The 13,161-nt window shown below is 37.7% G+C and overlaps 1 protein-coding gene across 4 annotated transcripts in view; it reads right to left on the reverse strand.

Annotated features, from left to right (window-relative positions):
• Positions 1-13,161, reverse strand: part of LOC108495411 (cytosolic phospholipase A2 beta-like) — a 57,709-nt gene that overhangs the window by 26,029 nt on the left and 18,519 nt on the right. For 2 of the 4 annotated variants that reach the window (XM_017811092.1, XM_017811097.1), the window contains one exon: positions 741-813. In XM_017811092.1, coding sequence (XP_017666581.1) covers positions 741-813 — 73 coding nt within the window. Of the gene's footprint in view, positions 1-740; positions 814-7,057; positions 7,133-13,161 lie in introns of those variants that run through there. The other 2 variants (XM_017811087.1, XM_017811105.1) reach the window with 2 other exon arrangements.

Consider the following 13,161-nt stretch of genomic DNA (forward strand, 5'->3'; position numbering starts at 1 on the left):
AGTTTCAAGTGCGACAAAAGGCAGCTCACGGTCTCTGCCCTAACTGAGGAACCCATGGGAGACCACTGCAAAAATGGCAGCTGAATGGTCCACAGCACACCTTGAGAAGGAGCCATAGGAGGCTGTGAGGGTGAGATAATGAGTTAAAGACAGTTGAACACAAATGTACACAGAAAAGTCTGTTTTGCCCTCATGTTCAGCATGTGCTTAGGACTGGATCCACAGAGGTCCTCCTTAACCAAAGCTACCAGTATAATTTAATGTGACTGGTCATTGGAGAACAGGAAATACCCTGAAAGATAAGGTATTTTAGAAGGCTTGAAATTCTCTAATTTACCTTTGATTATTGAATATGATTGTACAGGATTTCATTAAAAGGTACCTAAATATGTGGCCTGTGTGGCAAAATTCCTGTCCATTATATGATTTTTACCAATTAGAAACATCAAAACCAAAACATTCCAAGCAGATTTATAGACTGCAGTGTTCTCACAAAGTCTATTTTCCTGTGGTGGCCCAAAAAATTCAACCGTGTGTCTTGATTTTTACCAGTTCCCTGAAATGCCACTAGAGATGTATTCAAATCTAAGGATACCTCAGGCATTTGATCTAATTATAGCCCTGGCATTAATATTTCTATTGCTGTGCTTTATGTACATTGCTTGCATACCTTCAGAACTTAAGAATATTGCTCACTGTGTCACTTAGGTGACTAAAAACACAATCAAACCACAACTCACACAGGTCTTTTGACTTGATGTTCTTAGCTTGTATGATTCTTACAGAAAGCATGTGGAGGGGGCAAAGCTTCATCTGCAAAGAAAATAAATACAATTTGTTCAGAATACAAAACCAAGATGTACTTTTAACAGTACAGGGCACAGTCTGTCATCCCGCTTGTCTGTTTGAAGTGAGGTACCCACCCTCCAGTTGAAGTACACCAGACGGTAACACAACTGCACAACGTGCAGCTACTTGCTAAGTAGCTTGAGTAAATGAAGACAGAGAGAAAACACAGACTCAGACAATGGCATGGAAAGCTCTCATAGTCACCCTAGAGGTGCCTGTTTTCATGCAGTTTGCTGCATGCACAGCCACAGTGATGGTTGCACTGCAAATCCACCAAGGGTCCCGTGCCACAAGGAGGTCATAACGGGGCCCGTGGAAGGGGATATTAGGAACTTGCAGCTGCCTGCCCAGGTCATGGAACAGCACTGACAGTAGGTCAGGACATGGTACTTACCAAAGTGCTCTATAAACTCCTGACTTTGTATCCCAACTAGGACTAAGTTACCATGACACTTGTAAGTAGGCTAAGCTCACCAAAACATCCTGATGACTTTAAGTGAACAGTGCACAGGCCCAGCACAGACCCTTCAGATGAAGAAAAAAGTGCCCTGCTTTGCAGGAATGGTATCACAGAATCCTGTATCATTATGTATCCTGAAAATACCTAATGGGAATGGAACCACTTCCCTTCCAGACATGAGATTTATTTCTATCACAGGCAAGCTATCATTGTAATACTTATTTCAAGTTACTTGTTCCTTACTCTTAACAAAAAATTAAGCTTTTCAGCCTAAGCTGGTCAGAAAATACTTAATATTTTCAAAACACATTCTCATAAGTGTGAATGAACACACATATGAACCATGACAATCTTAATAATTGAGAGAAATATTTAACTCTTTTTTCAAATTGGTACATATAAAAGTTTTTTTTAATTTTCTGCTCTTTTATCTTTTTTTTGTTTGTTTGCATATTAGAGTGGCTCTTCAGCAATAATAAGCAATAATAACATGTAGTCCCACTATCATTAATAAATTAAAACTTAAAGCTTAAATACACACTGACTGAAACATTGTCTCAATTTGTCTAAATGAGAGAATCCCGGTACAATGTAACTAAATAATTTCACAATTTTATTTTGAAAGTTAGCACCATGATTAATTTTCCTGACACTGAAATGATTAACTTTGGAGAGATAAACTGTTGGGGAAGGAGGAGCTTCTCTACAGAAGGAATCACTCACTTACTTTCAGCTAATTTGAAATTCTTTTAAAATGGGGTGGATGCTGCTGACTTGTTTATTAGAGATTAAAATAACCTGCATTCAGTTTAATTCAGGCTTATTTTGAGGTAAATTATGTTACCTCAAATGGACAGCAACTGAGATGTAAATTAGCATGTTGAAAAGAAGGCTTGATATTAAATTTTATTATGTCTGTTTTAAAGTTATATACTTTTAAAATTCAGATTAATATTCAAGAGTCACCCTGAGCAGAGAAACCCTGTTGTTAAACCTACAAAATCACATGACCCTGTCTCTTGGTCTTTTAATGGTTGATTGAAACACTGCTTGTATAAAAATGCAAGACAAATTTGTTCTTGTGTGGCAAGAATCAGTTCTAATATGTGTTACTCCAAATTTAAAATTGATATTTTTAAAACTTTCTGAGTTTACTGCATTGTGGACATTACAGGTTCCAGCTGAGACACTTCCATATTGTTCCAGTTGCCCACTGAAAGAATTTGACTATAATTTTCCTGTGCAAATAGCTATTTGACATAGGACTACCAAATAGGAAACTCACTCAACATTCCTTGTGGTTTTTATTTACATAAATTATTGGATTATGCAGACAAGTACAGAGGTGACTGGTTTTATTAATATGTTATTTTGTTAATGTTATGTTATTTTGTAATCAACTTCCTCCTTGCTCAACAGAAGCCCAAACCATTCTCAGAGTCTGCCTTCACTGAAGAAATGGATGTTGATATAAAATTTGCTTTGAACCGTTTGTGATGAAAAAATGGCTTATAAAAATGGTGCATCTGCAGTTCATCATCAGAGTACTCTCAGTTGTAATAGATGCTGTGTTTTCATCCTTTCCCACTAGAGCCAGAGACCCTCCCTTCCCCTTTCAACAGCAATCACTTTGCTTAAACATGTCAACATCTGCCCACCAATGGAAATACAACCAAAGATGACTGTTCACTACGTCCGATTCAGTGCATCTTAGCCCTGACATTGTTGCAGGGTAAAAGGCAAACATGTTCTGATGGGGAAATGTGGCCATAACAAACCCTATGGGCTGTGTAAATCCCATGGGGAAGCCAGAAACCACCCCTCTCCCAAGACTGCAGTTACTTCAGCCTGTGATAACCATTCAGAAGTGGGCTAATTCGTTTCTTTATCAGATAAAGGCAGCTAATTTTCTTCAACAATAGTCCAGAGCAGAATATTAGGGTCTGATTTGGATGGTCTAAAAATAATGTCTTTGCCCAAAAGTGCTGGTACTCCAGAATACCCTTCTAGAAAAAAATAATTATGGTTAGAGATAAGATTTACTATTTTCATAACATGAAAAGCAACATGTAACTTCTCAATTAATGCAACTTGAAGACACCACATCCAGATAGCTCTCGACAGTTTTGCAGCTGTACTGGTCTTGTTATTTTAAGTTCACTTCCTTGGGAGAAATATGGTTTCTTGCATAGGCATGCAGACAGTAACAAAATCCCTCTGTAAACATCCAGAGTCAAAGGTGCACAAGTCCCACAAGTGTATCATTCTACTTTTGCTGGAAAAGTAGTAGTGCCACATTGAGCCCAACAACAGAGTGCAGGATTCAGCTACCTGTGTATGTTTGCATTCTAAACAATAACATTCCAGACCAACAAATAGTAGCATCTCCAGAGTACCAAAGAAAGGGTAGGCTAAAAATTGGAGGGAAAAAAAAACAAAACAAAGGAAAAAAAAAAAAACAAAAAAAACCCCAAACTTCTTTTCATTCTAAAGTATTTACCATTGAACAATATTTCTGTACTCTCAAAGCAAGTTTTTGAGAGAGTCATTTCTGTTCAAAATACAGAAAAGTCAACAATCAGGAGATAAAACTAGCATGTCAGAATTGCCACAGCTGTGTCAAACCTTAACAAACTGAAAATTCACATCTGTTGCCAACATCTCTCTGATTGCAATAATACATATTCGCTGGCTTCCAGAGAATAGTCATATGAATGTTGGTCAGCTTCAGGAGGATACATAATTCCCCTGTTTATAGGTGGTTAATCACTTAAGGTTTCATTCCAAAAAGACAACTTTGAGAGTATTAAATCTTCTCAAAGCTCATAAATATTGAGGAGCCTACCAAGACAGTCTTTGGATGGCAGTAAAAGGACAAAAACCTACCAGGAGCTCATATGTTCGATTTCAGTCCTTATTGCCCCTCCATGCTGCTCCTAGAACAACATCTCATGGCTACCTTCACTAGAAAGTTAGTCTTCTAGGGAAGTTTCTGCAATCTGGGAACCTCCTCCCATACCTACATCTTCTTTCTTTCTTTCTTTCTTTTTTTTTTAAGTCTTTGGTTTGTAAATGTAGGAAGGTTGATTGGAATGTCAGTGTTTCACTCCCCCTACACCAAATCTAAGCAGTTTGTTGAGCAGAGTTATCACGATGGGATAACACCAAGTTATATTAAGTTTAGTATGAGGAGTTTGCTACCTTCTGACATTCTGTAAATAGTTGTAGAATTCCTTGCTCAGCTTTATCAATATCTTTCAGACATGAGTAATTACTTCTTTTCATGGATTACTTCTTTCTTCAGTGGTGCACTAGAAGCTGTACAATATCTTGTCTACTAAATCTCACGCCAAACCATTTATTTTATCTTAGATACTGAGGATTTGATTCAACTACAGCTTGGAGATTTATCATACTAAAGTTAAATCCATAAATTTACAAACTATAAAAAAGCTTCATGATCAGCCTGGTTCCAAAGCACTCTTGTCCACATAGATCCTCTAATGTCTAGTATGGGCTGAGCTTATTAGCCCCTCCATCAGTGAGAATACTGATAGGAATTTGTCCTTCCAACCAGCTGCCTATTTTCATTAAAATTGAAGGGATGAAAAGTTCTGATGGGAAAAGCAACAGACTGAAGAAATATGCAAAGCTATGAGAGGGGATAGAAGGAGAGAGCATGACCACAGAAGTCTCATTTCTCTTGGGAATCACAATTATCCAAAATCTTTTCACTGGAAGTTGAACAGTTAAGTGAGGAAATCTAATTCACCTTACACACATTTACTATAACTTCATGTTAGCATTGATGGATTGCTTCTAGAGTCATTGTGGATTTTGGGTGTATCTCCTGTTCATATTCTATCACTCACCTCTTTACATGTATCAGTGGGTCCCTTGGGGCTTTCTTTTGATAAAATTTCTGAGTATTTTACTAGGTAAAAATTATTCCATAGTCCACAAAATAAAACTGCTAAAGAGTGATTATTCTTGTTTGAGTAGAAGAAAAGACCTTGTTATGAATATCAAAAGTTGTAAATTAATACTTACCATCACTTCTGTGTCAATTTGGTAGCTTTTTTAAACTACTACTAGACTTTAAGGAGGTCTTCTTAGATAGTTAGGAGTATCCACGTTTCTAAACATGGGGTTTTTTTAATATAAAAGAAAAAAAACAAAAAAAAACAAAACAAAAAAAACACAAAAAAAACCCCAAAACAACAACAAAAAAAAACATAAACAAAAAAAAAAAAAAAAAAAAAAAAAAAAAAAAAACACAAAAAAACCCCCCAAAACAACAACAAAAATAAAAAAAAAAAAAAAAAAAAAAAAAAAAACAAAAAAAAAAAAAACAAAAACAAAAACAAAAAAAAACCAAAACCACTGTTCTTATTTCCATATCTGTTTACCAACTTACACATACTGAAAAACACATTTCCCTGACAGAACACCAGAGCTACCTGAAGTATTGAATTAATCTCTTTCCTTGGGAACAGAAGCTTTATGATCTGAACCTATGCTGGTAGTCAAACCTTTTGGCAGTGGTGCCTATTAACCAGGAGTATGTCTACCCTCATGGAATATCAGTTGCAGCACTGGGATGAAGTGCAAGAACTTTGTAATTGAGACTTTCTAGATAAAATTATACCTAAGCTATCTACCTAGATATCAGATCCAGAATTAACTTATTAGATACCTTACTATTTAAAATTGATAGATAACAGTCATATCTACTATAGATAGTTTAAGATCTAACTGGTAGATGGATTAGATACAAATTTTATCCGGAAAGTACATGACATTTACAATGTATATTCTTTGCCCTGAGCATCCAATATTTGAATATTTTTAATCTATCACTTGAAGTATCTGTTCAAGTTACTGATATTTTTCTGAGTCTTTAACTTCACTTGCACATATTATCATTGCACAATTAATGATCTCTATAGGCCATAGCATGTAACATTGTTTCCCACTATATTTTAAACCCACAAATGCCCATATTTCTTTTATTTGCTGGAAAATTTGACATAGGATTTGATACATAAAGAATGGTTAGTTGTAAATAATTCACACCTTGCATTTCAGACACTACGTCCATTATTTTTTAAAGATATACATGAGAAAAGAATTCTCAGCTAATAATTCTGTTGATTTATACTAAATGCTATCAATTAAAATCTCTGAATGAAATTTACTATTAGAAAACTCGAGTCCAGACATGAAGTACTTCCACTAGAATAGCAGATGCTGTAAACATTACCTTAAAGATAGCTAAATCAGCCAAGTAGCTCGTTACATCTCTCCCCTGAAGCTAAAGTAATATAAATTATGCTTTGTTGCTAGACAAAGCAGTGGGTTTATTTCAGCTGGGGCAAGCAATGAACATGTGCTATCCTGAGAAAAACATGCAGGAGGGCTAAAGCACTTTCATTTTACAGGGAGGTAAACTCTTTAAGGCCAGCCTCCTCTTCCTTCACGGAGTTCACTCCAGCATGTACACCACACGATAAAAGAAAAGCGCCACACTGTTGCTGTTTTCTCTTACTTCACTTACTGTGAAGTAAAAGGGGAAAATGGCAAATCTGTGAAGTTCAAGATGCCCCTGCCACAGTGCACCAGCGGCCATTTGCCTCTGCATCTCAGCAGATGCACCGAGGAGGGAATTTGCTCACAAGAGCTGGAGAAGGGAGGTCCAACAGCAAAGGTGCCCGGCCACGGCAAAGTGCAGAGATGCCATTCTCTTACCTTGGCTGGTGGGCTCCCCGTGGCACGAAACATGGCGGCAGCAACCGAAACCCCAATTTGGTTAACAGATCTGTCAGCTGACAAACACGCTAGCAGCTTGTTGCTGCTGCTGAAACAACCTGAAGGACACTTATAATTTATACAGGCGCTGAGCTCCACCCTCTGCCTCCTCTGTGTGGAAAAGAGCCTGCCTACATCTGAGAGGGAAAGATCTGCAAAGTCAGAGGTGAGCAGAAAGCTGAAGTTACCATAGCTTTGCCTGTCACTTCATTACCTCTTGCAATTTGCTATTGTCCCAGTATTGTCCTGCCAGGTTTTTGAGTAGATGTTCAGAAAGTCTTCCTTCACTTCCCATCTCTTCCACCTATCTAGTCAGGAGCTGAATTTTCAGTATCTGTCAAGTTCTTCCACAAAATACTCCATTAAAAAAAAAGTCAAAGGCAGGGGAGAGCCAAATCTCTGGTGGGAGACCAAGCCAATTCCAAATGCTCTTTTCAACTCTTCCTACGATAGGGATTTATTTTAATATATTACTGGGAATCTTTCTGACAACCAGTAAATCAAGTCTCCTCAATTTGAAGTACCTACTGTCTGATTACCTGGCCAATGCAGAGATGCTGGTGAAATTGAGATAAATATTGGTAGAGAAAGGGAAAGCAGAATACCCTCTGAGCTCTTCCCCTCTACACACTTTTATATTAACATGACAACTTGACATCTCCCAGTTTCCCATCCTATTCCCCCATCAGTTTGCTGTTGCCAGTGGTGGGTCCTATGACATCCACTGGAGAGGGCAGAGGGATAGCTTCCTCCACCTCTCCCATGCCTACTGTGGCCTGTAGCACCATGGGGTGCCTGTAAGGACATTGCTCCATGCAATCCGTTCTGTCTGTATCTTAATCCACACCTGCAATTTCATATAGGATGGCAAGCAGACTCAGACTTAAAAAAGGCCTGGAAGCCACCATAAGTTTGCAGTAAGGTATATTCTCACTGTAAATATCAGATAGGATCAAGCCTCACAAAACAGCCAGTGGACACCTTAAACTGATGCAGTGTCAAAAATTAATTTTCATCAAATAGTAGTTAAGAATTTGGCTTTTGACAAGCGAAGAAAAAATTAATTGTAACCACAGTAGTTGTTTAGGAAAATAGGTTTACCTGAAATCTGGTGTTAGATTTTTCCTGAAACTCAATCACCTTTAAACCACTTTTTAAAACACTTTCCACAAAAAAACTGCAAGCAGTTGAAAATCAGTTTTAGGCAGATGCTCCTGGGCTTCTGCAGGTGACAAACAACAGTTCAAATTGACATTTCACAGAGATTCTGCTGTGGCTGGCAGTGCAGCCACCATGCTCACCACCAGTGAGGACTGGATGCAGTCAAGCACCCAAACAGCAGGCTGAGAACCTGAGTAGTTAGGTTGCCATCTTTGAAATACTAAAAAGAAAGATATCTCAAATAAAGGTCTGCTGTTTATGTGCAGCAAATCAAAGGGCAGTTACTTCCAGACAAATCAGCCAAACTCATCAGAAGGCAATCTGGGGTTCAGAGTAATGAACTATGCAGGTCTTGCACTCCTGCTGCCTCACTTGTGCGTTTTTAGAGGACCAGTTAAGACTGCAGTGCACACATTCATCTTCGTGCTCCCTTGAACACAGGGGATAGTAACATTCCATTTCCAGAGATAAGAAAAAATGCAGAGAATAAAGGAAAAAAGTTCTTATTCAGAGTGGAGTTCTGGTTTTCTATTTATATTGCAGTTGCAGCTTTGATCATAGGTTCTGCTGCTGTAGTGAACAGAGAGATCGAAATAGTAGGTTGAAAAATTTACCTCCTAAAGAGAAGGCAAATGGAAAAACATTTGCTAGAGAAAAATGAACTCCACTCAAACAGCAGTATATCTGCCTGGAAACAGAGCAACACATTAAAAACAGAACAGCTGCAGCAGGGAGATCCATGTCCTAATGGAACAGGAAAAAAGAAAAAAGTGGTCCCAGCATGCCTTAAAATCAAGGTGCAAAAGTTATTTTGGAGAGCTACAGAAATAATTTTTCCAATAGCTCCTCCAAGAAGTTAATGTTTCCAGTAAATCAGTATGGCCAAAAATACATAAAACATTGTGTTTCTTGTCAATAAGCACGCTGACAAGGACCACGTCCATTTCCTCCTGGATATGAGGGAGATGGGCTATGTGATGTTAAGACTTACTGCAGACACAAAAAATGTACAGCATGGGGAAAGTAAGGCAAAGAAAATCAACTGCATAAGGAAAGAAAGACAAAACTAAAGGTTAAACCTGAAGAGGGCACAGCACAGTACATCAGTGAACCAGCCAAATAGTAGGCAGTATCTTCAAGGGGGTACAGCAAGTCCTCCCCCTCCCCTTTTTAAAGGGAGGACATAGTCATGCCAGGCTTATACTAGTGGAGTTAGATTTAGAAAATATTACACTGTATCTGCAGCATCAGATTGTAAAAGACTGTTCAGGAGACAAAAAGAAGAGGGATTCTATAAAGATTTTATGTGTTAATTAGGCTGGTCTTACTCCACTTCTGTGCCTGAATCTTATTGCTTCTCTGAATTAATATTAAGAAAGTACTTGGAAATAAGCTATAAGGGGAAAAAACAGATAAAAATACATATCAAATTACACTGAAGTTAAATTGTTGCATATGCGACCTGTTGGCACTTGGGTAATGCACACAAGAGACTATGTGAAACAGAATGAGAATGGAAGGAATGCAAGCCCATGCTGCAAGCCCAGCATCCAAGAAATAAAAGCCAATTAATACAGTGTTCAGCTACATGCAATTTACCCAGTGAGCTGCTCACTAACAGCCCCTTGCGAGAAGATACTAAGCTACCAAAAACCAAGCACCAGAATGACAGCAACTCTCAATAGCTGTGAACTGGATCATCCTACTGCTGGCATAAACCTAAAAGCTAACTGGGACAGAACCTACAAAAGGTACTGAAGTCTCATTTAATGGAGATCATTATTTATCCCAGCAATGGCAACAACACGGCAAAATTTCAAACTCAGCTTTGATGTACAAAAACTGTTCTAATTGAGGCACTCTCTTCATAGTCCTTCCACCCTCAATCCTGACAGCTTCACAAGGAAGGATAGCAATTACTGAAACACTCTCCTAGAAACATAAATCTCCCATGACTTTGTTTGAGAACAGTTGTTTATTCATCCCATAAAAGCTGTTTAGTAGGGATAAGCAATGGATCTTTCTAGGGCCAAATGCAGCCATAACATAGAGGAGATGGTGGTGGAAGACTGTGCAGCTTTGAGGAGACGTATTATTGTGCCAGACAGTGACAATGGGAGATAACAGTCACTCTCTTTTTGTCTTATAAATCAGTTTGTACCTTGTTCGGCTCAGTGGCTAGGCTAGAAAAATTATAGTCACCTAAGAAAATAAATGCCTATAGTCAAATTCAAACCAAAAATTTTCAAAATGTTCTCAAAAACTGGGGGGATAAAAAGGGTTTTTTTTCCCTAGATGATCCCCAAAATATTTTTTTCCATCTTTGGGTTATTTAACCACTGTAAAAATAATTAAAACATCAAAAACCACCCACCTTTATTAAAATCTATCTCAATTTTTCAATTCAAAGTTACCATGTGAAACTAGAAACTATAAAGCAAAGATTCAGAAATGCCAGATTTAGGGACATGTAACCTGTAACTTTGAAATAAAAGCTTTCTAATTTTCCATTGTTTCCCCTCTGCTCCATTCTTTTTGAGCAAACAACACAGATAATTTGAAATTATTTTAGATTTTTGAATACCTTCCAAACACCATTTTCAGCACCTGATGTTAATTAGAACAAAATACCAAGTGGTCTATCTGAGCTGCAATCAGGTGATAGCATCTGTAAATGAACCGTCCTTCTGGCTATCAAGATCTATACCTGTTTCAGAAAAGTAAAAGGTGTTATATCCTCTTACCTATCTTCTGAACCACTGTAATCTTAAACAAAGATATCATACAGTAAATCCAGTATCACTGGCTCTTTTTCCTGGCCAGAGTAAGAGAGCTACTAATTTCCTTAGATACTTTGCAGGTGTGGCTGTAAATATGGCAAGATAGTGATCTTTGCAGCTTCAAGATAGGAGGAAGCTGCTTATTAGTTACCTGGGGTATCTGAGGACTGCTGTGTTACCTTTCCAAGACACGTCATTGTAAAGCCACACATTGAAACCTACTGTGTTTATGTTTAGAAATTGCTCTTTTATTTTAAACCAAGTGATTGCAGAGCTAATTGAAATAATTGAGTAAGATAATTCAATGTCATTCCACTCAAGCCAGTTTCTCAAACCTTTATCTTCAGATCTTATTCAAATAGTCTGACACTGATGTCAATATAAAATTGCTTGTGTAAAGACCTCAGAAGAGTTAGGTAGGTATTACACTTCACCACTTGGCTGGCAGGAAGACTTGACTTATTGTTATGGTATTCATCTTCAAATTATCAAGAGAAGAGTTTCTTTCTTAGTTGCCACCAACCTCTTGTATTTTTTTGAATAGTCACTCTTTTAGAATCAAGAGATTAAGTCTTGTTTTCTGTTACTGTTTTTCACCCTCTGTGACTGCAAGTTCTTTACGACAAGACATGCTAAGGAAATGTTTGCTACTGAATTATACCAGGCGAGAGTAATTAAAAAACAAAGGTTACAGTGATTGTATGACACACATAGCAGTATTTCCTTTCTATTTCTGTGTCAAACCCGCTTTCAGCCCTGTATGTGATTTTATTCAAGGTTCTACCTTCACCTGAGCATAGCCCTTAGATGTTGGCTCAGAAAGGGATAAAAGATATAAAATTATTTCTTTCAAACAATATGCAACTCATTAAGGGTTCAATTCATCCATTCCTGCAAGTAACTTACTGTCTAAGTAGCCCTCCAAAATTAACACAAGACTAAAACAGTAGTATCCTTGCTATGTTATTCTGTAGGTTAGTACTGTTAATGAGTAAGTGTAAATGTAAGAAAACCACTCATCTGAGAGTAGAGACAAGGCAAAGAAATACAGAAACAACCAATTCATGATGAACTGAATATATCCAAGTCTATCAGCAGCAGCTTTGGAAATACCTGCAAAGTATGTCTTTGTAGCGGGCATAGCGATCACAAGGAAAAAGCAAATACTGACACAGAATCCTTGATAAATGTCTGAAAATGCTCAAGTCTTAAAAATACCTGAGGGTGAAGTTTCATGTTGCAGCAAAAAATCTAAGAGCTAGTTGTCATTAAAACAGGAGATTTTGCTCCTGTCCAAGTCCCAAGCTTAGAAACTCCTGCTCCTACTTTACACTGTTGGCTCTGAAACTCCTCTGGACAAATGCTAAGCTCATTGGAGGGGCCAAAGAAAAGAAAACTACTCTTCCTCTTTTCCTGAGGAATTTCCAGGACTGCCCTTCTGTAGTGGCATGTAGCTATTACCTCAGCCTGAGTTCAGGAGTGGGGACTTGACCATGGACAAACAGCATCCTCCGTAAAAGCTGTTTAAAGCATCAGCACTCATATGGAAATGAGCATCAGAGGTGGAAAAGACATTAGACAATTCAGTGTGCATTCCTGTATCATTACTGACCACTGACCTCAGTACCAGAAAGTCATGGGGCTTTTCACTACCTCTTTGTATGGCTTTTCTAAGGTTACTGAAAGATTGTCAAATTTGGAAACTGAATTTTTCCCTTCTTTCACTTATGTTGATTTTTTCTTATAAATACAAAAATTCTAGGCATCAAACAAGCTACGTGAACAATTTAAAATAGAATAACCAGAGTTTGACTTAGTCATTAGAGTTATTATGAGTTATGAGCCTTGCAAGCTTATTTACAGCAATTAAGAACCCTGTGACTCACTCCTGGTAGATTATAACTTGTGACAGCAGAAGACAATTTCATGGGCTCTACAGAGTTATGAGAATTTAAGTAAATACAAAAACTCCTTCTGCATTGATACTTCTCCCTATTGGAAATATTTTCAATGAGAAAAATTTCTTGTTTAGGTGTGGGTCTCGTCTTCTAGTCAATTTGTACTATTCCTGTGACAAAAAGAAGTCATAAAATGTTCCTAATA

Source organism: Lepidothrix coronata, unplaced genomic scaffold (genome assembly GCF_001604755.1).
Source record: "Lepidothrix coronata isolate B3197 unplaced genomic scaffold, Lepidothrix_coronata-1.0 Scaffold1, whole genome shotgun sequence".
NCBI lineage: Eukaryota > Metazoa > Chordata > Aves > Passeriformes > Pipridae > Lepidothrix > Lepidothrix coronata.